The sequence below is a fragment of the Perca fluviatilis genome, chromosome 10 (genome assembly GCF_010015445.1).
Source record: "Perca fluviatilis chromosome 10, GENO_Pfluv_1.0, whole genome shotgun sequence".
NCBI lineage: Eukaryota > Metazoa > Chordata > Actinopteri > Perciformes > Percidae > Perca > Perca fluviatilis.
Genome location: NC_053121.1, coordinates 11,723,937 through 11,748,893, shown reverse-complemented (window position 1 = coordinate 11,748,893; position 24,957 = coordinate 11,723,937). Strand labels below are relative to the sequence as shown.

At 41.2% G+C, this 24,957-nt stretch overlaps 1 protein-coding gene across 4 annotated transcripts in view; it reads left to right on the top strand.

The window, feature by feature from the left end:
* The window catches only part of csnk1a1 (casein kinase 1, alpha 1), a 32,806-nt gene extending 10,864 nt beyond the window's left edge, over positions 1-21,942 (top strand). The window contains exons 5-11 of one of the 4 annotated variants that reach the window (XM_039814175.1): positions 2,001-2,084; positions 7,845-7,984; positions 8,406-8,484; positions 10,966-11,040; positions 11,125-11,231; positions 11,698-11,846; positions 21,111-21,942. In XM_039814175.1, the coding sequence (XP_039670109.1) occupies positions 2,001-2,084; positions 7,845-7,984; positions 8,406-8,484; positions 10,966-11,040; positions 11,125-11,231; positions 11,698-11,846; positions 21,111-21,118 (642 nt within the window). In that variant the 3' untranslated portion in view covers positions 21,119-21,942. Of the gene's footprint in view, positions 1-2,000; positions 2,085-7,844; positions 7,985-8,405; positions 8,485-10,965; positions 11,041-11,124; positions 11,232-11,697; positions 11,852-21,110 lie in introns of those variants that run through there. The other 3 variants (XM_039814177.1, XM_039814178.1, XM_039814176.1) reach the window with 3 other exon arrangements.
* Positions 21,943-24,957: the final 3,015 nt, after the last annotated feature.

The window sequence follows — 24,957 nt, the reverse complement described above, 5'->3', positions numbered from 1 at the left end:
TTAGTTCAATTACTTTTTAAATAGTTTTTTTTATACCTTTTTACATTTTCTAGAGTGGGGTTGCAGTATATCATGATGCAGATGTATGAATCCATCTTAAAGCAAATCAGAGCTCACTGTGTGCAATTCGAAGTTGGCCTTAGAATCGCACACAGACGCAGAATGCGCATGCACGTTGGCCATCAGCCGGCCGTTGGCTGGGGTCCTTGCTGTTTGTTCAACTGACAACTGTGAACATCAAATATGAGGCCGTGCAAAACACTTGATCAGTCGGCGGTAGTTTTTCAAGGAACTGCTTGGTGGTGTTAGTTCCCTAAAATGATAGTGAGTTTATTCACCGTGTACCAGAAAACCGGCAATATATATGTCTACTCAGATTTATAGGGACAAGATAAGTACTTACAGGCATCGTATGTCACAGGTATCTCTGACATACCATGTTAGGTTGTATTTAATCTCAGTATTTAATCTCTCAGATAGATAGAAGATAAGCCAATCATTGAATGAGGAACTGTTGAAGCTTGAGTGTCTGCATAGTCTTGGTGACAGAATTTGAATATCACTTTAGTAATAGACAGGAATTGGAATAGCTTGACCAAAGGAATAATATATTTGGATTTATTATCCAAACGCCTTTGTAGTTTGTCATAACCACCCCCCCCATTTCTTTAAGTGCCAGACTGCTAATATGTGCGTCAATGCTTTTATATATTGTGACAAATTGTGCAGTAATGATCTGTATAACCCCAATTACCACCAGCTTCGATGTGCTAGTGCTGATATTGATGTGCTTAGGGCAGGAAGATGCTGTTTAGTATCTTGTTCCCCAGTGTTGCCTCTGAACTGTTTTAATGGTTTAATAATTTAGGTTCAGCCGTCACTTGCTCATGTGTCAAGGTTGAAGCATTTGATTTGTGGTTGTTTGGGAACACGGCTACCTCCAAACGTTAGCTATCTCACCTGCTCTCTGCTCCTGGTTTTACCGCAACGTCTACACATTCTTCGGTTGTATCGCTGTCTCAGGTTAGTACTAGGGCTGAGTAAGGCTTGGGTCTCCCCTGCTTGCTTTGTATGTACGGGTCTCAATATTCCAGAAGTTAATACTAATTCTATCTTGGTAGACAGTGTTCTGGTATCCTGCCCCAAAGCAGTGCTAGGACCTACATTTGCAGGCTTGTCTTTGTAGAGATACTTTGTTCCGAAGCTGGGCTTGCTGCATTGCAAAAGTTTCAGTTGATAAGTCCTCAGAAGGCATCTTAATGTGATACAGGTAGTAACATAGTCTTATTAGACAATTCACAGGTGGCTCATTACCCATTTTTCACTTATACTAACTTGTCTGTCGTACAGATTTAACCCCTTATGTCTGTTTAGCTGCCTATGATTGACATTTTTAAACAAGAGGCAGGAACTCTTTAGTGTTCTGTGAACAACTTGGTTATGATAGTAATCAACTTCACTCTCCAGGGGCCTGTTAAAGCTTTCTTTGTTAGCAGATATTTAATATGCATTTGTTTTGCTGATTGGAGGACGGACAACCATGGGCTCTTTATCATCTGCTGCCGAAATCCCCTCTCACCCCCAGGTCTTTTCTGAGCCATGGTGTTGCCTGTCTGCACTGGCCTTTATTGTCACTGTCAGACATGATATTGAAGTTTCAACATCTCCACGTTTACAGAGACACTTTTGGCTTGTTGTACAGGGTTGATCTTACCACGGTTGTCCTGACGGAAGAAAATCACAGTCATGTGGTTTCTTCTAGACTGATGGCCCGAATGATCATATCTGTACCACAAAGATTTAAAGTGGATTTTTTTGACTGTGTAGGTCCAGCCTTGGATGTGCCTGTCCCAGCTGTAAAAGGCACTGTTAGTTGTATCTAAGGGAGAAAACCATGTGGGTGCAACCAGAAAGTGCCTGTTGTACTCATGCTAACTGTGACTGAAGGTGGATAGCGGCTGTGTGATTTTTGACCCCTGCCCCTCTACTGTCTGCCCTAGTGTTTAGACTCGTCAGTGGGGAAGAGGAAAAGAAGCTTGGCTGTTAGCTCTTCTCAGGACCCATCTTTCTCAGGATTAAACCAGGTGTGACCTTTACCACAACACCAGCTGCCTCACAACAGCAGTTGTCGCTTTGCAATCATACCTAACTACACTGGTTTAAAGTGAATCAGACCACCAGCACCCATCTTGCACTCACAATACCCAATGTATGTACCCCCCCACGTGTGCACTTCATTAAAGTGGGAGAGGAAAGCAAACTCTCCATCAGCATTGCCTAGGGAGTAGCTATTTGTTGTAATAAAGGGTCCCAGTCCCTCTAATTGTGGCTGAAAAATCTTCTTGCCTACATTTAAAAGCCAGTTTTTAATGTTTGTCCTGATAGTAGTGAATGCATTTATCCAAGTGGAATGCAATGATGCACTCTGTAGTAATTCACATTAAACCAAAATCATCTGAGCTAAAGCAGTATTGAACTTGATTAAATCTACTTATATTATAAAATAGCAGGCTAGCTGACCAAAAGTAAGCAGTGTGGCTCCCAGAACTGTTTAATTAACAACCATACCGATAAATACAAAAGCTGTATACGTGCCATCGAAAAGGAAGGGCAGAAAAGCTCTAATGAGAATGGTATCAGACAAAGTCTAGATGACTAACTAATATATTCGCATGACACTTTAAATGAAATCCCAGCCGAGCTGCATATTTAAACAGAAAATAAATGCTAAAATAAAAAGGCAAATTGAGTCTGCCATGGGTGTCTTAAAGGCCCCCTCCAGTGTATTTTGACATTTTAATTTTCTGACTATGTTGACTTACCACACTGTTCATTAAATATTTTTTACAAATAACTTAATTTTGTGCTCAAAGGTTGTTGCTAAAATGGGAATAGGACAAATGTCTATAGTAGAAGCTGCAGGTCATACGTCACCCTCCAAGCTTGCGCAGTTCTCTTACTTAGGGGTAATGTTATTTAGCTGATGGTAGCATTTGTGTATGCGGTGAACGGATGCAATCAATGCAGTGGATAACACGAAATCCCACCGTCATAAATGGAACAACACACTGCTGTCTCCTGCTGTCTTCTTTAACGCCTCGACCGATAGACCTGTTTGGATGTTTGCACCGTACACCAGCACCAGTCTTTTACAGGTCCAGATGCCGGGGAGCAGTGTTGTAGTCAAGACCACCCAAACCGTGAACAAGTCATAACCAAGACCAAAGTGTATCAAGGCTGAGACAAGACCAAGACTTTTAGGGGTTGAGACTGAGCCAAGACCAGACCAGTGCGAGTTCCACACTGCATGACACGATAAAATGCTAACTATAGGCACTTCTAAAAAATCTTAATCCATTTAATTTAGTGCAGCAAATTAGTCTTTTCTCTCAACACCTAAACAGTTCTCTTTAGGATCACAGCAAACCCCTAACAAATAAACAGTCAAAGTTCCGCACCGGACAAAGAAACTAAGCTTAGTCGACGCCTCTTGCAATAGTAAATCTTAGATTTTGTTCTCGTGTTCCGATGTCGGCTCTAAGGAATAACAGCCAGTACGCGTGGTTTGCAGGTGGAATCACGGTAGAAGTGTGGAGAATTGGAGCAATCTGCTTCTGTAAAATGGATGACTAAGAAAGACTGACTATTTTTTTTTATTTATTTTTTTTACTTGTTGCCAAGGGCTGGCAAGCTACGAGACACACTCTGGACGGACACTGGTGAGAGGCAGCGCACCATAGTTGGTTTGAAAGGGCCGGTATCCAGGCACTCTGGAGGTGTGTCTGTAGCGCAGGGCTGTGTGATTAAAAGGCTGTGATCCCTACACACTGATGTAAATGATCAGAGGAAGGTAATCGGGGTGAATGCCAGTCCCCGATCAGTTTAAAAGATGCCCATATCAGCTCTGATCCAATATTTGTAATCGGGATAGGGCCATCCCTACGGTCAGTTTAATAAAGCACCAGGGTTAGAAAATAACATTAAAGCATGGGGTGAATTAGCGGAGGTAACTAAACATTGTTTTCCCGGCAGTAACCTTTGGTGTTACTAGTTAGTATGACAAATGTATACAATTTGAGTTGCAATGGCTGTTCATGTAGGATATCCACTCGTGCTTGTTGACTCCAGGGAAATGAAGACCTTGTTTTACAATGCATCCACGTTCAGAAACACACACACGGTGAAATACTTCACACGGCGGAAATATTAATTTCCAAATAGTCGCCAGAACCTGCTTGCAACTGACTTCGGTGGCCGTGTGTGACGTTTTTCCAGCTAAATATGCTGCGTTTGAAGTCTTTCACGCATGTGGGTCACCACATTCAAAGGCTCACTCAGAGACTCGTGCCTTTTTTATTAGTAAGATACAATCAAGTAAAAGGAATGGGGTCAATAAACTAACTTAAACACAGCTCTTCATGTAAAATGTGAATCCAGCTTGTATATCAGTCTTCAAATGTAAATTATTTTTGAAAAGGTGTAAGTGTCATTGTAATCCCCTAGATACAAAGAAGCTTAGCTTCTGTGAAGCTGCTTGATCAAAGTCTAAGCAAACTGTCACTTTCCTTTTTTTGTTGAAAAATATATCGCTCATTCATCTGCTTCAAGTGAAAATGCTCACATTTACAGGATTTAAAAGTAGTTGCTTATTACTGCCAGGACCTTTTTAAAATACGAGATCATATTTTGAACCAGCCGCATTTTGCTATACAAATAATTCTCAAATACTTTAATTATTGTTAACAATATACAACAATATAATTGTCTTTCAGTCAAATTTAACCCTTGTGTGGTCCTTCGGGTCACCGGGACCCGAAGGACCACGTAAGGGTTATGTACTCCTGTTTATTTTGTTGAATTGCTCTCTAAACCCTGTCTCTTGTAAAGTTTGTTTCTACAGCACATTTAAACACAGTTTAAGCTGACGAAAATGCTGTACAAACAAGCACTAAGGTGCTGTATTAACCCTTGTTTTGACCACACAAGGGTTAAAAATAATGATTTATATTATTTTAAACCGTTTTTAATGTATCCCAGGATACATCTGTTGGTTATGTCACTGTTTTATATGAAGTAAACTTGACAAAAGAACATTTACCCTTATCAGGGTCTCTTATCTTAGCCCAGGATGTTCGGAGTTGCTATGGCAACAAGTGATAGCTACCGCTAGCATAGCTTTAGTGCAACATTCTGACCAATTATCACTTCTATACTTAAAATTTGGCACATCTAAACAAAATCAACAATTACCATCAACAGTCATAACCCTTAGGACCTCAGCACATGTTAGCAAACAAGTTGTTATTTACAGATTAAAAAATTAAGCACACAGATCCCCGTGGAACGACGCTAGCACAATGTATGCTAGTCGTTTGCGCTACAGTGTCGTCATTTACAGTAAGTTACTAATTTCACAACGCACGATGGTAGATTAAAACCAACAGACAGACTAACGTTACATTACTCAAACTCATGACGTTTAGGTGCTTCGGTGGATTTTTAACGTTCCAAAGCCGACTTGACTTGCAACTGTGGTTGGGGTGTCCTCCTAGGATAGCTACTACTCTGTGACGCAACAGTGTGCACGCAGGTATTGTAAACGTGTTTGATGGATGCAAACAAATGTGAACCATCTCATTTATAACATGCTTCAATGTTTTAATTGCGGTTAAACAAGGGAACCGCGATTACGGGACAATTAGGTAATAATTGTTACCTGCCTATACACGTGTACATTATAATGCAGAACATTTCACTTAAGCAGATATAACCTGAGTAATTAGAAAATGTAAAAGATAATTGACTGGCTAATATGGTGACACACTTCAGGTGTACTGGGGAGGAGATGCACCTAAAATCTCACTAATGCAGTCTATTTACACCAGTAGTTTATCGTAAGTTACCAGAATTTCAAGACACAATATGTCCAAGCTGCTATACTAGATTGTCTGTCTGGTATGGTCACATTTGGTCATAGCAGGTTATATTCTGCATGGGCGAGGAGTTTCCATACGTTGTGAAAAGTGGCAGTATCATATTGTCTTAGTTTCCATGTTGTGGTCACTTAAGTGTGTTTGAAACACTTTTCCGATAGGGTTTCTCTTTAATTATGCATCTAGTTTGAGGACGGGGGAGTTTCAACTGCCGTTTCACTACTGGTTGTGTTCCTTTTGATAGTAACTATAAGGGTTGTAAATCAGTTGTCTTTAGTTAGGCTTTGACTGCGTTCTGTTTCAGTGTAGGTTGTCACATCAGTATTCATTCTGGTCTTTTGACTTCATGACAATTTGTCAGGTTTGTATTAGAACACTTGTGGGATATGACCTTCATATGGGTTGTATTCAGGTTGAAGATGATTTAATGAAACAATCACTAAATGCACTAGTTGAAGCGATCTTGTATACTTTACATTGACCAACACCTGCTGTTTAATAGCACCAGTCTGAATAGCATAACTCCTGGGTGGTACTGTGACATTTATCTTCAAATGAGATTCAATGGTCAGCATTGCTCTGCAGAGGTGTGCTCTGACTTTTACACCAGAAACGCATTGCTTTTCACAGTGACGGATTTGGCAAAGATTGACAAGCTATGGGTTATGGATCAACAGGGCTGGTCTTAATGATTGAGGATGTACGCAGATGGATAAGCTGTCACAGGATAACATTAATGCAGAGCCCTCAGCCTCAGTCATTCTGTGCCCTGTTGAACTCCTGTTATGCCGGGATAGGTACTCTTGCTGCTGGTCCCAGTTGCCTTTTTTGGCCTAGAAAGCCCATATGTAGCCACGTTGTCTTGACGTTTAGATTCGCAGTTAGCACACACGGTGAGGTTGGGGTGATTTTAGTGTGCTTTTTCGGTCCGCTTCTTCATGAAGTGTTCAACTTGTGCATGACCACGGAGTATACCTTGGATGTTTACAGTGCTCTAGCGCACGAGCATTAAGAATTACAAATGACATCTGTCATTTTGATTGACTCTGCAACACGGTTACCCACAATAACTCAACCTCTACAAGAACGTAAATAAGTGGCATTAATGTCAATCAAAATGGCCGACTGATGAACAACATAGTTTTAGGAAAGCTAAACTGCAGCTGCTAAACTGGACAAGTAAGGCACCCATTACATTTTAGGGTTAGATGAAACTGGGCAGCTTGGTGAGTCAAGTGTGAAACGAACCAACTTCATTCAATCTACAATGGATCAGCACAGTGCTAATTGTATTTAGCTGCCGAATCTTTTGAATACAGAAATCATAAGCTAATTACCATCTTTCATAGCCTCTTCACTAAACTGTTTTTTCATTCATTAAACAGAGCATTTGACTGGCTCTAACACTCTTGATAAAAATGTGTGAATAATTATATTAACTTAATTTTGTATTATTATTATTATTATTATTATTATTATTATTATTATTATTATTATTATTATTTTGGTTACAACCTCTGAAAAGGTTCTTTAACTATTAAAATAAAAACAACAATGCACCATCACTATCATATTGTACAAGGGGAGGTAAATATTCTGTCTGATGCAGCTTTCACAAAACTCATTGGGTCTTAATTGTGTACAGCTACTGTTACCACATTAAAGCTATAAGTGACTTTATTTTAGTTGTTGATAATGACACTTTCCCCCTGTGCATGGTAATGTAACAAGGATCTCCTTAATCAATGCAATAATGTTGAGAAATGCATGTTACGTAGCAGGACTCAGCTAAAATTAATTAAAATATGTAATTTTGTGCATCTTCATTTCTGATTTTAACTTTTGGATTGTCATTGCTCTGTGGGACGTCACTGACAAATAACCACCATGTGTTCTCTCCCTCTCCGTCAGTTGTTCCTTATTGACTTTGGTTTGGCGAAGAAGTACCGAGACAACCGAACACGACAGCACATCCCCTACAGAGAAGACAAGAACCTGACTGGCACAGCACGCTATGCCTCCATCAATGCACACCTGGGCATTGAACAGAGGTCTGTGCAAATATTTGATTTCGTTCAACTCGTTTGGATTCATTCGTCAATTCATTCATTTAATTTGATTCTTAAGGACAATTTTAAAAGAAAAGCAATATCCCCTTTTTTTAAGATGAATGTTCCTAGAAATAAAGCCAATAATTAAAATGGTCTTGGCATTTGAAAACATGGGAACTGGTTTCTCGGTTGAGCTAAGCAATCTTTGCAAGTTGCTGTTTATCCTGGTCTTACATTGGTGTAACCAGCTTCTCACTAAATGTTTTGTTTTCCATGACAGTAATACATGAAATGTATATATGATATATAATAAATATTTATGAATGCAAATATGTCAAAGAGGCAGTGACGCCCTGCATCTGTACTTAACAAATACAGTTTTTATTCCATTATATTTGATCAATATTGTTGTTGTGTGCAGTCGCCGTGATGACATGGAGTCACTAGGCTATGTGCTGATGTACTTCAACAGAACCAGTCTGCCGTGGCAGGGATTAAAGGTATGGAAATATAACCGACTGCCACATCACAATTTAAATAGAATTTTTTTATTAATAAAAAACCACAATTTACAATAAAATGGTCCCTCCTGGACGGGCTGCCAAAGGCAGTTGCTATGGAACGCTAGCATATTAATTTTTTCATCACATCCTAGCATGACATTGATTACGTATTTGACTATTTACATTAATTCTTAGGTTCCCTTTCACTGTGCAACCACTGAAACTGTGCAGCATCAGTAGGATGACTTTGAAAACTGCTTGTAGCCTTTGCATGTCTTGTCTTGGTGGAGGTGTGTTGCTTGTATTGGCGAGGATGTTGCTCCACTTTCTCCGGTCACTAAGTTTCGGCTGCCAATAGCTCTGGAGAGAGGTTTTGCACTTGTGGCCACTTAATGGCCATAATCTCTTGTTTCAAGACCCGCATCAGATAGTTTCTGAATCATGGTGCGGCAGAGGCAGCGATTAGTGTATTTCTGTGTTCCTGCTTGCAAATTCTGGGCAACATTGTTGCAAGATGATTGCTCTCTAGTGTATCTGTAACACACAGCAAATAACATTTTATACATTTAGGCTGTAACTTGGGTCATTTACAGCAAGGATAGCCAATATCTCACACACACACACACACACACACACACACACACACACACACACACACACACACACACACACACACACACACACACACCCCTATGCTACCCTTAACTTGGGTTAACTATAAAACATATGCACTAGGTCACTTGCCAAACCTCGTCGACGCCGCAGTTTAACTGAAGACAGAAGGCTAGTGCGTCCAAGGGTAGGTGGGAGAGATCTTTCTCTGTATATGAAACTGGCGAGAATTGTCAGGCTGTTCACACATAAAGCCGCTTGTGCTCTCTTTATTCTTCTCCAGTGGGTTATTGTGATTCTTTGTATGCTTGTTGAAGGCCAGTATTGCATTCCTAAGGCTGTTTTTGTCTCTTTTAATGCTGAATGACGTGGGTTAGAGCTGCCAATAGCCTTCATTTCCTCTGCACCCAAAGTGTAGTTGAACACCAAACCACACTTTGTTCACTGGCCCCTCCGGGGTGTTGGGATCCAGCGCCTTCTTTCTCGAGTTGAAGTCATCTTCTGATATTGACGCACGTCGAGCGATCACGTCGAGTCCCTTCTTTCTTTGTGTTTTCACAACGCCAATGAATACATTGTTGCACGTTGTAAACTCTGTGTCTTTGAGGAGACCCAAGGAGCGACTGAGCGGTGGGTCATTAATGTAACTGTTAAGTTTAGCACGGAGACCAACACAGCTGCTCAGGCCATAGAGCTCAAAATGTCATTGGCCCGTCCCTTTGACACGGTCTTGAGGTCTAAAACTACACCTTTATCCGTACACCGGTCTTCAAAGCACTTCACAGCCCATTTTGTTTGCTTAACGGTGTTCAGTTAATTCCGTTTTTTTCTCTAGTTGGTCGACCTCTTTACAAATGGCGCTTTTCCATTACATGGTACCTACTCGCCTAGACTCTACTCGCCTTTTTTGGTTTTCCATTACGAAAAAAAGTACCTGGTACCTGCTAACGGATACTTTTTTTTTTTTTAGTACCTCCTCAGTCGAGGTTCCAAGCGAGCTGAGGCGAGCCGAGAAGGTGACGTGAAACCCTGCAGGCTACAGATTGGTCGGAAAGACTCGTCACTGCATTGCTAGCGACAGACGGCATTTTTAATTAGTTTAGCCAGCGGTGTTTTTTTGCTCCCGGAGGCTCCACGCAGAGCTTTCTCCGTAGCATACAAGTGGCCTGATGTTTATACTTGTGCGCTGGTGTGTGTCGAGTCGCCATGTGTGTGTAGCTGGTGAGCGAGGGAGAAGTGAGAGAGTGATGGCGATTAGCTCCGCAGCGAGTAGTGACTCTAGAGTCATATAGTGAGAGAAACAAAGTGTCTCCCCTGTTCTTTCTGACCACGGTGGGAAATCTGGAGCAGTAAAAGTTAACTATCTTGTTGATTTCATGTTTACGGAGAAGGAGAACCAGGAAATGAGTCGAGGGTGGGGGTGGGGGGGGAATGCAACGCTACCAAGCCACGCCCACGGCAGTCGCTATGATGACCAGCCACGCTGAGGCGGTACTAAAATCTGCAATGGAAAAGGGACGCACAGTGCGCCGAGGCGAGTAGAGTCGAGGCGAGTCGAACAGGTACCATGTAATGGAAAAACGCCAATAGCTTTGCATGTCATTTAGCAGGTGTATTTTCTTCTGGAGATGGGTCCTCAATCCACTCCTCCATTGTCAGGGTTACTAAACTACAACGGCAGCCGGTGAGCTGTGGTGCCAACACGATTGTTATGCGGCAGAAATAGTAACTCAGATACTGCATTTATCTTGCAAAAGTGAATGTTGTCCATGTCACAAGAGAGTATTTAAAAAAAAATAAAAAAAAAAACATTGGAGTGGTAGAATGTCGCTAGTAGCATTGTTAATGTGTCTGTGTGTTTCTCAGGCTGCTACAAAGAAGCAGAAGTATGAGAAGATCTCGGAGAAGAAGATGTCCACCCCTGTTGAGGTCCTCTGTAAGGTAAGGGAACGTTAAAACCGTCACCGTGGTAAAAGTGATCTCACTCCAGTCACACAACTTAATTGTATGAATTCATGTTTCCAGGGTTTCCCAGCAGAGTTTGCTATGTATCTGAACTACTGCCGTGGCTTACGCTTTGAGGAGGCTCCAGACTACATGTACCTGCGCCAACTGTTCCGCATCCTTTTCAGGTAAACACGCGTACACATGATACACAGACATAAGGAAAAATGCCATTTTGCTGTGGCCAGTCTTGATGCCCGGCCTGATTCAGGTCCGTCTTCTGTGCTACTTAAGAGAAAATGTGTACTAGCAAGTTTGCAATGTAGTTATTAAAGGCTGCTCCAGTCATCCCCTGTGCTGGATGAAATGACAGTGGCCATCAATTACACTTTTTCTTTTCATTCCACTGTTGGTATACCGCTATTTCTGTAGTATAAACACATGAACAAAGCAAGCTACATTAAGGGAAGACTGATTTCTATGCCATCGCCTCTTCTTGTCTGACTTTGCCCCCCCAATCTCTTGCTTCTTTCCCCCTGCCATTGTTTTCCTTGCTTCATTCCTTATTTCCTATGCTGCTGTCCTTACATAACCAATTTCAAACAGCAGATTGTTGGGAATATTGGGCTGATGTGGTGTTTCTATGTATTTTAGGACTCTGAACCACCAGTATGACTACACATTTGACTGGACCATGCTGAAACAGAAAGCAGCCCAGCAGGGGGCCTCCTCCGGGGTCCAGGGCCAGCAGGCACAAACCCCCACAGGCAAGCAAACTGACAAACCCAAGCCTAACATGAAAGGTTAGTAGCAAACAGCCAAGCGACGTTTTTTTTACAGACACCAATTGCTCATATATTCATTTAGTATTGTATTTAGGACTATTAGATATTGTTTTATTCCCTAACCCACACCCCAGTGCCCTTTTTTTTAAAAACGATAAAACACCAAATTGGAAATCAAAAGCAAATAAAGCTTCTTATTCCTGTTGGAATGATGAAGCCAAACAGCATTAAAAGTTTCAGGAGGCACCCTAAAAGAACAGAAAATCCCAAATAAAATAATTTGATACAATTGGTCTGTCTTGCAGAAGCAAAGACGTCCTTGGGGAATTTGACTACTAACTTTGCAACCATGCTATTCTGTTCCTTTGTTGGGACTGGACCACAGGCTCTCTCTGTTGGGACACTGTTTTAATGCTGACCAACTCACTCTGATTACACACCTCTGACTCTTCTGCAGTCTTTCTTTATTAACATTCCCTCTCCAAACTGGACAATGTTGAAAATTATTTTTCATTGTTTTTCCCTCCTTACTTAACACTTGTTTTCCCGTGCTATTTGACTGTGACATTAATTATCCACACCTGGTGTCAAGCAGATGGAGACTAGGTGTGTCGTTATTGGAAACGACAACCTGAGGAATATTGGTCCTTCAGGACTGGAATAAAGGGTACACCTATGATGTCACTGTATGTGGACGTTTCCACTGTCACTCTACTGGGTGGCAAACAAGTCAGCCACAATACATTCACACAGCATTGGGTTTTTGGTAAGGTCTAAAAGTACAGTATGGTAGTATTACACTCAACCAACATCAGGAAAGACAGTCTGCAATACGTGCAAAGAAGGTATCGGCATGGGAGGAGCAAGGGCTCTTAAGGTTGTTTTTTTTTAAAAGACAATGTTGACAAGTTCTCTTTTGCAGCATTTAATTAAACATATGCTTGAAGACATTGAAACAGTTTTTGTTGGCGTTTGTGTTATTCAAAATTTTGACATTTTACTGCAGATGTATATCTGTTCCAAATATTGGTATCTGGTCTCCTCGATTACCGATAATTGGTATCAGCCCTAAAAAAAAAAAACATCAATTTTTTTTGTAAATACTTGGTTCCTAGCCAACCTTAAGAGGAGTGGAGCACCAAACTCCAGCTGACCAACTCACACTGCAGCTTTCACAACTCCCAGCCCACTCTGGTCAGGTGAAGAAAATAACTCAAGAACAATGGCTAACAATGGCTTGCCAAACAATTAACCTCTGAATTGACTAGGGCCCTGTTCAAGAACAGTCGTCCCTACCTTTGCCATTTTGTGACGTATTCTGTTTTCAGTCATTGTTTTCTAACCTTATGTCATGTTTTTAAAATGTTTTGTGAAATGTTATATTTACTGTTTTGTTGTGTTTTTAACCAGCATATCACGGCCACCATTATTTTGTCTGTTTTTTGAGATTGGTTTCATGAGTTTGAGTTGCACTTGACTTTACTACTTTGACAGGTAGTTCTTCCACTTGCTGTTCAGTGTAGGCTTCAACAGGTCCAGTGTGGAATGTCAGTCAGGTGTGTCTGACATGCAGCGGTTTTTCTAGTTCTGCCCGTGAGCTATCATAGGCACTCAGACTCATAAGCAAGCCAGCTTTCCAGTAATGTTATGTACAATGTATTCACAAGTTGTAATGCTTTAAAACATGATATAATGCTTGTGCTTTCTAAAAGCTTTCACTTTAAAAAAAAAAAGTCTTATTCTTATCTTATTTCATATTTTTCTCATAAATTTTCTCTCTCATACATTTCCAGTTGACCAGGTAGTGACAAAGAATAACTCATTTGAAGGTTTTAAGTCCACCTTACCCGCCATAAACACGGCAAGTCTTCACTTACATAGTCCAAGTTAAAAAGCTGATCGTAACACAGATGACTTAAAAAGAGATCAGAATCAGACCCACTTGTCACCCGCCCTCTAGTGAATATAACTGCATCTTCTGTCACTGTTACAGCCACAATCACTTCTTTGCTGAAAGTCTTTGTTGCACCCACAGAAAATTAGTTGGCTTCAACAGAATGCTAGCTTAAAAACATTTGAAAGAAAAATATGACTGGTCCAGAAACTAAACAAACACAATGAAAAGTAGACAAAGTAGATTTCAGAGCTCATTGTTTAACGCACATATCCTGTTGGTCCAGCCCGCTCTTGCCTTTTCGTATAATCTCACCATCTCTACTAGATTTAGTTTGCTGTTGGCATGATCGCAGGGAGCATCACGGCAGGAGACACCCAGTCTGACAGGAAACCTCTGCCGAGGCCAGTGGCTCATTAGTTGCTGTTTCAACATGCCCATTTCTCCCTCTGCCCAACACACTCAACATTAACATATTTGCTAGCAATAATGCACCCAACGTTTTAGAGTACTTAACAACCCTCAGTAGTGTGAATCCACAGTTGGAATTTTTTCTGCGCCCTCTGAAAAACTTAAAGCAGGCACATTAATGGCCTTTCACTACAGTGTGCTGTCGGTACACAATTTCCCTGTTGATAAACGGGCAAAGGTCACATGTATTGAATAAACTGATGCAGTTTTTATCAATTTTAATTCAATTTTCCCAAGCAATTTAATGTAAGACCTGTAGTGTGTTTGACAGTTAATTGTTTAAAATGCAAGTTTTTGGATTTTTCTTTTAATTCATTATTTCAACGGTGTGGCTTCTGTCTGATAGAACACTGGCACGTTGTAGAGTTGGAACACTGTCTAAAGTTTAAGCTTTTAAGACAGTCTTTATAGGTTTTTTAAGGTTAATCCCAGGTCTTAAGGATGGTTCAGTTATCAGGTTGTACAAAAGAAACTGTGGCGGCTCTACCCAGACTCTGTTCCAACACTGCTCTAGTGGTGGATGTGAGGCAGGCAATTTTATTATTATTATTATTATTATTATTATTTTTTTTTTTTTAAAAGAGGAAAATGTCAGTTTTTTTGATTGACATGAACTTTAGCCCATCTGCTCTAAAAGCCTGAGAGTAGCATCCATAATGCCTCTGCTGCCTATCTCAGTGAGGCTTTTCTAGTTACATCGAGGTTAAATAAATGTTTTTTTTAATCATAGTTAATGTACTCAGGGAGTGCAGAACACTTCAAACCAGACCTATCAACCTTAATGGATTATTGTTATCCACCCTGGCTTCACAACCCTGGTCCCAACCAGAGTTGAATGTGGGCTGAACACTGCTTAGCTTTCTTTATGAAAGACTGAACACCCGTTCATACCTGAATATATCTTAATCATCCCACATAAAACACAGGGTGTGCTAAAGTGGCATTAGGTTTCAACCCTAGTTGGCTTTTATTGAGATGTAACTGTCTGCAAAGATCACATTTTACTACTATTGTAACCAGTAGCTTTTTCTAACTTTAGCATTGTTCCAGAATGTTGAAATGTTTTTTTTTTTTTTTTTTTTTTTCTCATAGCCTACCAGGAATGTTTGGCGATGTTTCTTTGGTGGGCAAGGCGTTTAAAACGTGCAAATGCATGAACGCCTCACTGTGCGAAAGTGATGGTGCTGTAACTACACCTGCATCACCTACTTATGGTTAATATGGTTAAGTTAACATGCAACTCTTTTTTTGGCTTGCTAGAATTGACTTTGTTAAAAGTACATACAACAAAAAGTGTTACTCTATGGTGCAAACATAAAAACTATGAAGTTTTTGCACTTTTCTTTTTTTCTCAAATACCAATGTATTTTGCAAGTGCCAATTCAATTTGCAATTTTGTCATGCAATTTTAAATGTGCTTTTTGCAATTAACTATTTAATATGCATGGTTATGATGCCATCCTCAATTCAGTTTACATTTTTTGACTAATAATTTGAATGGAAGCTCAATCAATTGCATTTTATATTGGCATGATTTTTTTGGTCTCTTTATTCAAATTCGCAATTCAATATGCCAGCAAAATAGCACGGCCAAGTCTGTTGCATTACATTAAGCACATACACCGTGCTTATTTGGCCTCTTGATTCAAATGGCAATTGAAGAAGTCCTCTCATCAAGGCCGGTCATTAGTTAAGATGACACTCTCCGTTTAGTGAACGCAGGCTGTGTTAAGAAGAACCGCCTACTCTCTCCCCAGTCTTCATGCCACTGACAGAGCCTGTAATACCGGTCATTTTTATCTGAACACCTGTGGTGTCAGAAAGTTCTTTCACCCTCTGGGAGAGTGTTTGCACCCTATCAAAGACATCAGTTGCCGATGCTCGATCCACGTCATCTGCTAAAGCATTTTTGATTCAGACCAAATATTCGCAGCAAGACATCACTGTTTTAGAACGTTGCATGGAGAAGTTGCAGGGGCCTGAACTGGCCCGTCTCAGCTCAACTCAAGCCAGCTTATGGCGGCGCCTGCGACTCAGCTTGTCAAGTCACCAGTGCCTGGTTTTAGAACGAAAGGCACATCACCTGTTTTAACAGCCAATAGCTGAGTCAGCTGGTCAAGTCAACTAATGGTTTTATATCTACGAGTTACAAATTGTTAACTGGTCGAAATGGCAGTTTTGGACGGAGGCTCAACGAGTGCCGGCAAGCACGGTATACGGTCGAGTGAACTAGAGTGACTGAAGAGAGCGAGTGGCGTTGGAAGGAAAACGTGAATCAGAGAAATAAAACATTGTTTTTTGTCACTACTAGAAATGCAACTGTAGCAAGTATCTCACTTATCCTCATTCATATTTTTAGACACTACATATGATATTCAGCTACAAAAAAGCCTGAAAAGTAAGAAAGTAGAACGGAAGTACAGAGTCGCTGCTATGAAGATGATGCACCGTCTAGTCGCGTTTTGTGTAAACTGGCAGGTTTCAGGACATTAAGTAGTTGCAAGTTTCAACTCGTCTCGTTGCAAATCTCTGGTCTGAACTGAGCTGCAACAAGTTCATCTGTGGCGATGTTAGCATTAATGTATAATAAGAACATGTTAGCACCTGTGGGCCAAATCCCGCAAAACCTCTACTTTGCCTCTGGTACTCATTTCCTTCGTAGGTTTGGTTTAGAGATGGCCAATCAGAGGCAGAGTAGAGTGGTCCTCCCAGGTGGTTGGTGGGGACCCTCCTTGATCAGAGGACTGACAGATTAAATTTCCAATTTAAATAAAGTAAATAATACGAAATGCAGTTGAATGTATATTAAAATTTTTAGCCAAAAATAATTTAACCTGAATTGAGATTGCATTGCCACTGTGCAAATGAAATTGTCAATTACAAAAATGCATGTTACATTTTTATGAAGAAATTGCAAATTAAATGGACAAATGCAAAATGTTTTTCCATTTGAATAGACAAAAACACCATGGCAAAATGAAATGCAACTGATTAAGCTTTCATCTAAATTTTAACTGAATTGCAGTAGCATTGTCACTTAACATATTAAATGGTTAATTGCAAAAAGCTCGTTTTAAATTGCATGACAAATTGACAATTGCAAAATACACTGTAAAAAATGTCCATACAAAACACACTCATTGGCCCAATCCCAATGTCCGGACTCAGACTCACGGACTTTGGTGCGCGTTCTTGCGAAATTCGTCAGGGCTTAGGGTTGTCCCAATGTGGAATTTCAAAGGGCGTGAGGGTTTGAGTACACACTTACCGAGCCCTTTCCGTAAGTCTGCATCGATGCAGACTTCACCAAAGGGAATTACCCACAGTTCAAAGCGTTGTGACGTTTACCGCGGAGACGATAGGGAAATCCAGAAATTACGAAGGTAAACAACAGCACGAGACAGGACCCGCGAACGGACCAACCTGTTGTCCTGCTCGTAAAAACAAGAGTTTGGATTCAGGCAGCCGCGTCCTGGGCCTCGCGCGTTAAAAGCAACAAACTTAAAAGGACAATTCCCAAACCGGCAAGTGTTAGCAACATCTTTGTTATTAAACGTCGCCAAGGTAACATGTGATCTCGTGAAGCGCCGTCCCAATCCCATTTATACCTATCCGAGCCCATGTGGCCTCACACACTCGCTCACTTAGTACCTGAGATCACTTAAGTCTGTGAGTCCTTAGTCCTTAGTCCTCAGGGCTCACTTTGGGATTGGGCCATTGACTTAGAACATGGAGCAGAGAATGTGAAGCTGGTAAAAACTAGAGTAAATGATATATTTTGCACGAGCCGTCATCCTTATGAAATTGAGTTACAGTTACAATACAACAACCATAGAGGAGTGTTTATGATCTCCTGACCGGAGGGCAGACACAGTGTCACATCTGGCATGGTTAATACATTTAACACACTTCTGCTAGTAGGGTTACTGTAGTGCACAGAAACATGCTTAAAGGACCATTCTGGTGCAAAATGAACCTAGGGGTTAATAACCCATGTGTACAGAGTTTACCGTTCTCTTGGATTTGTTTTCATGCTAATCGAATGGGACCAGTTTTATTTCAAACCGCTAATTAGCTTATAATGCTAATCGTCAGGCATGGTTAAAGTAAAAAAATCTATTTCTATACTACTAACAAGGCTCAAAATGGCACCACACTTCCACGGTAGCATAATGAGGGGTCCCTACATGTAAACCGAAGCATTGAGAACTTTGTAAGTGTACAGACGGTTTATTTAAAAAGTTATGGTCAACGGGATTGACTGACTTATTGAATGTGTGAAATGGTCCTGACAGTCGGTCCGTCAATAAATAAATGGATAAATATTCAATGATAAATTAAATCAATCATTTCTTTTCATCTAATGCCTGCATACTATTTCACAGAAGTTGAATTTCAAATGTGTGAACAATTAGTCTAACTTAAGTAGGGTTGGGTACCGAAACTCGGTGCCAATAGGGAACCGGTGCCGACGTAAACGGTAGTAACGAGACCGAATAAGAACGAAAGTTTCGGTGCCTCATTTCGGTGCTTGACTTTACACTACACCTGACAGCATGTAACGTTAGCCTACCTTTAGCTAGCAGCTGGATTAAACACCGGTAAAATGTTGACAGCTAACGTTAAACAGTGTAAAGTGTGACTGTATTTCACTGTGGAGGACTTCAACAGCGGGATGTAACAGTCTGCTCTGCAGCGCAACAGCAGCTGCCGTTGTCGGAGTTCATAGATATACAGTATGTTTATATGGTCGGAATGAAACAACACAGACGGTGCGTTCACTCGCAGCTGCCGTTGTCGGAATTAAACACAGACGGTGCATTCACTTAAAACAGGTTGCCTCGTGGTGCTTTCACAGTAATTGTAAAATACCCTTTTCCCATCTGGGGTTCAACAGCAATTTACTGGTGAAATAAGTCATTGTTATAGTTATTGCATTATTATTAAATCTTTAATTTTGATCATGGTCTTAGCAATAAACAAGTCACTGACTGTTGTTTACTACCCTTATTTTTTTTCTTCTTTTTTTTTTTTTAAACTTTATTGAAAAGTACCGGTTCAGGCACCGTTTAGGCACCGGCACCGTTTTAAAAGTATCGATTTAGCACCGGAATCGAAAAAAAACCAAACGATACCCAACCCTAAACTTAAGTCAACGGACTGATCTGACTTCAAAATGACAGAACATCACGTCAGAGTGGCGCTGAGAAACGTCCTGCTTCCACGGACTAATTTCACCTCAGAATAATAGCCGACCACCTCGGAGTGTCACTCACAATATCTGCACATGCTGAGAAGTTAAGCCCTCAAAAATATTATATGAGCTATGTTACCTCTCATTTTAGATGATCATGCTGGTATGATGAAAGGGTTAAATAAAGTTATTGTTGAGAAAATATGTAGATGTTGAGATGTACGGTCAAGATCACATCACATGTCAAGATATTATTTATAAGCCATATTGCCCAGCCCTTCTGTGAGCTGCTGTGAGCCGATACTGCCATATGTACAGCCGTAGAAAATCCAGTCATCTAACCACTTGCGAACCAAAAACTACCTGTTAAACTACATGATCAGCTGTTCTCAGCTCAATCCAGTGTACTCAATTTATCGCTGTGATGGACCAGATAATTAGATATTGCGAACCACTAAACTTGCTGACATCCACACGCAAACAGTGAAGTAGAATTTTCTGTAAGCTGGAAGACTCGGGACAATGCTTTTCCTGTGGGAGGAGATGAGCTGATTGATGAACTCCCACAGAGTGCAGTGAACACAAAGTATGGGTGCAGGGTTTTCCTCTCCAACAGTGTAAAGATACCTGAATGTTCTCCCTTGCATTGTGGGAAACGGAGAATATTTTTTTCATGTATCTGGCTTCATCGTTTGGTGTGTTTTCTAGGGGCCTTTGCTCCTTCTGTGTTTTGTAGACACGACTCTAGTTAAAGCACTGGCCGGTGAGATTCTTTGGACAAATAATCACTTGGCTACATACAGCGAGTAACGGAACACTTCAACATTATCAGTCCCTCCAGAAAAACGTGATTATGCGATTGCATAATCAGCCAAAGTCTGCATATTTATGCGGGGCCTGCATTTCTTTTCAACTACGCCGCACTTTCGCCACATAAATTGCTGATTTCCGCGCAAAATATGCGGCGCTTGCACGATTTCATAATCCCCGCATTTTCGTTGCAAAAAAGTCACATATATCTTAGCAGAAAGTTGAAAAATGTTGCGTTTACTTCACACAAGAGCAGCCATTTTCCCCTGTTGCCATGGGAACGTTACGAAGTGACGTAATTACGCGACGTGAACCTCATCGAAAAGCAGGGTGTTGGGGCAATCACATTTTCCCCCCCCCCCCTTTTTCATCAAACTGCAATTTTTGCAAGTTCCCACAATTTCATCGCATAAAATTGCATAAATATCCTGCATATTCCATCGCATTTTTTAGGTAAACGTGCTGCATAATCAAGGATTTTTTCCCCCCGCAACAATCACAAAAAACTCTGCATTTTTCTGGAAGGACTGTATTCTAGACCTATTAAACACCTATTATTTAAGAGCTCTACATATTCGAAGGTGCAGCATCCTCACACAGGTTCAGTCCCTTTTTTTTTTTGTTTCAGTTTGTTCAGCAGAGCAACAAATGAGCTGTGAGCCCGGTTGGGTCGGAGGGATGGCGCCCTATGCCACCTGCCTGAGGCGAACCGCTCCTATACACTCTGTGATAGCTCTTAAGTACTCGTCTGCCCTTTCCTCACCACTCGGGACTCCCAGGTCAACGTCTTGCAGCTTTGCTGTTGAGCCAGCGTCTCCGTCTGTATCTCTGCCACCTCCGTCTGTCTCGTCTGTGGGCGTCTGAACCACGCGGTAATAACGCCGCCTTGTGTTTTCTGTCTGTGTGTCTGTAGGTTTCTGAGTGGTCTCTGCCCAGAGCGGAGCTGCAGAAGCGTTGGTGACCAGGACCAACAAGTCTCTCTTCCTGGACAAGCGACAAACAGAAAGTCTGTGTCTCTCCTTCCATAATAACTATCTATGTAATGGAAATGTATAGATTCACACACGCCTTTGTAAGCTGTGGTATCTATATATTCATATGTAAATATAATAAAACTCTGCACTCCGAAAGAAAAGAAGAATGAAAAAGCAGGTTTTTTTTTTTTTTTTTTGGATGTGGAGGCTGTAGCCCCCTGCCCCCACCCCAGACACACACCCTCCCCCATCCATCCCTGTCTCTGTCCTCCTTTCAGTGTTGACTTTTTGTAAGGTTTCTTTGGAAACTGAAGTTAAGAAGATAGTCATCTGACCCTGTTATTTTTTTTTTTTTTTTTTTTCTCCCCAGTGGAAACATCTCAAAAGCATCTTTTCCCCTCTTCACTCATCAATTATTTCACTCTCCTCCCACTCTCCCTTTTACCAAGCAAATGTTAATACATGTAAACCTAAAATCTGTTCTCCCTTTTTTGTTTCTGAAATAATTGAATGATGCAACCCTGGATGTTATTTACTAAAAAAAAAAAAAAAAAAAATCAAAAATGTTGGATTTCCTTTCTTGTTTTCTTTTTGTTTTCCTATGGTGATTAGGAGTTTGCCTGTTGACAATATAAGCAGCTGATGGCAACAGTCAATGGTAGAATGATACTCTGGCTCTCTCCCTCTCTCTTTAGAGCTCTGAATTATTATTAAATCTGTTGTAAAATGGTCTTCTCCAAAAATACCAATAAAAATATTACATAAGTCAGACCTCAAGCACAAGTCATTATCAAGCACCTGCACAGTGAAATTCTGTCTTTTCTTATACAAATTGCATTGTCAATAGCTAATTTAAGTCCCCCCGTCACCACACCATGAGTGTTCTTACGATAAGCTTTTCAGTGATCTTCCTTCTTTCCTCCACCGCTGATGTGATACACATGCAGTACTGATCAGTATCAAGTCCGAGTACGTAAACCCACAAAAAGTCTTCTTAAATGTTTTCTAGTTAAATGTGTAGTACCCAAAGTGGGTCCGTTATTCTTCCTGATTGACAATAAACCTCAAAACAATGGAAACTACATTGCTGCTGCACAGCAGCTGGAATGAATTCGGACAGCCCTCTGCCAGTTAGGCTGTTATCTGAAGAGTCAAAGTGTGCTGGATCACGAGTCTACACTATGACCACGAGACCACACTGCTGCTTGTTATCCAACAAAACTCAAGATATACTGGATGGATTAGACTTAAACATACAGGGCTCTTAAAGCCCAACTCATTTTTGTATCCCAAATTACAAGTCATTAAAGGAGACAAGCATTTCCGCCGTTGGTGCGGAGTCGTAGGAATTTGAAAGGGGGAAGTTTTGGGAGGAATAGTAAAAGTGGCAGGAGCCACAGTGAGGAGGTAAATGTTTAGTACAGTTTGGGTGAACTGAAACCTGTCTACAAGGTAAGCAACACTGCACCGTTATCTTGCTGTTCTTGTTTTAGGAAAAGTACACAGTGCCGGGGTATTGTCGTAAGTCCAGATGCTGAACACCTCCAAGTGTCTGTCAATAGATTAATATTGATGAGTGATTACTCATTCAACAAATCATTAACGCTAGAAGATTATGTTCATCCAAAGTATTGTTTGACAGCACAAGTTGTATACATTTCCTTATATTTAAGTTAATGGTTGTGAAATTGGGAATGCAGTGGCCAGACCAATAAAGGATAAATTGATGGTATTCTATATTTTTCTTGTTTTCTACTAATCCTATGTGGAGACTGCTAATTGGCTGTGTGTGTGTGTGTGTATCCAAAGCCTGAAATATCTTATGCCTCTGCAGTAGAGCTCCATTGTCCGTAACTGTTAAAAACACCACTGTTGGACTGGCTGACATTTTCCATCTTTACCATCACTGAGTCCTTATTAAAAAATGAAACTATACTGTAGGTCTGTGAGCATTTCTTTATTCGTTTTTTACATCAAGTATCGAGACGGACTAACGCATGGGATTTGTTGACTAAGAAAAATATAGAATAATACCATCTGAGGGCTCCTTGACTCATTCTGTTGCTCTGTGACCGGGAGCATCTTGCTGATGCAGCTGATTGGACAAACCTGTCATGTGGGTCTGGCTACTCCCGAATTTCAAAACGACCATCATGCCGGCTCGTTCAGAATACGATAAATGCGCTGAAGTCGCTCGACGTGACCCATAGGAATGAAGTGGAGCGTGACGCGACAGAAGCGTCACACATCCATGTGCATCTGCACCGTGAGACAGCAGCATCCACAATGTTGCTAGACGCTAGTCTCACATAGCCAGACGTTACTTCACAGCACAGCGGAGAAGCTAACGTTAGATGCTGGCTATATCGACAGTCATAAAAGCCTGTGCTCACGTGGAGCTCTGAACCAAACTTACAGACGCACTTTTTCGGCTTAGAAATACGTTAGGAACCGCTAAAAACGCAAAAACCTCGCTGTCCTCTCCACCCGACGGACAGACACACTTCCTCGGCTTAGAATTACAATAGGAACCGCTAAAAATAACACTACCTTACCGTCCTTTTCCACCCGACTGAACACACTATTGGCTTAGAATTACGGCAACAATCGCTAAACACACTGCAAACTCACAGTCCTCTCTTTCTGATTTACACCCCCCCCCTCTCTTGGCTTAAAATAACTCACCGTTGTCGGCTACGGCTGCTGAACAGGCTACACGTTGCAAACAGCCGTGGCCCGCTTGCCTGGTCCTCCGGTAACGTTAGCTAGCAGTTAGCAGGGTTAGCATGGCGGCGTTAGCCAGGACTAGTAAACCTCTAAATATAGGGCACTAGCCAGGACCAGTCGGGATCACTTTACTGGCTGTGTCTCCGTTGTTTTTGCGTGAAACCAACTCAGGTACTCTAGCTATATAATTCAATGTGAGTACACAAATGTTGAAATGACATAAAATGCCTTTCCCTAGGAGCCATGATAAATTAGCCAGAAGCTAATGCTTGCCTGTTGAGGAGGAAATTAGCCAACTCTGCGTCCTTTGGTGCCCTGCCACACGTATTTCATGACACTGGAAAAAATGCCTTGGTTACCTTGTTTCAAGCCATTCTAGCGTGGTATAGAAAGCCTACAGGAAGACTCAGCTCGATTTCTGCCAGTTCTTATTAATATAACGGCTAGCCAATGAGAGCCTGGCTGTCAGAATCCTTTACCCAGCCCAACTGGGCGAGCAAATGAATAGTAATGAGCTCAGGCAATATGATGTCAGACTGACCAGCTTTTGTAATTGGCCTGATTTCTCCGCTTATTTCTTTTCAGTGGCTAGAGCTGACAGAGGAGGCAGCAGTTCATTTTCACATTCACAACATAACACAAACACATATGGACCTAACATATTTAAAAAAAAAATGCAAGTAAAAACGCTTTTGTATGGCAGGGCACCTTTAAGCTGTCTCCATCTTTCAAATACATCTCCAGTATTTACCCGGGGTTTGTTACGTCTCTGGCCACGCAACTGTTAGAAACTCGCCGTTTTTTTAAAGTCGGGTAGTATCTATCTCCGTTAATCCTGTTCGTTTGTTTGCTGCTTTCACGCCTGTGCTAACGTTACAGCTGTAGCACGCTGGGTTTACATTTTTACAGGTACAGTATATCTGGCAACCCGGCCTGGCTGTCAAACCGGGCAGTTGATAACAACACACAGGCCAAAACACAAACAGAAATACCGTCACGGAACGGAAAATTTCAAAAGGAGAAAATACTGGCATTAGCATTGTTGTCAGAAAAGATAGT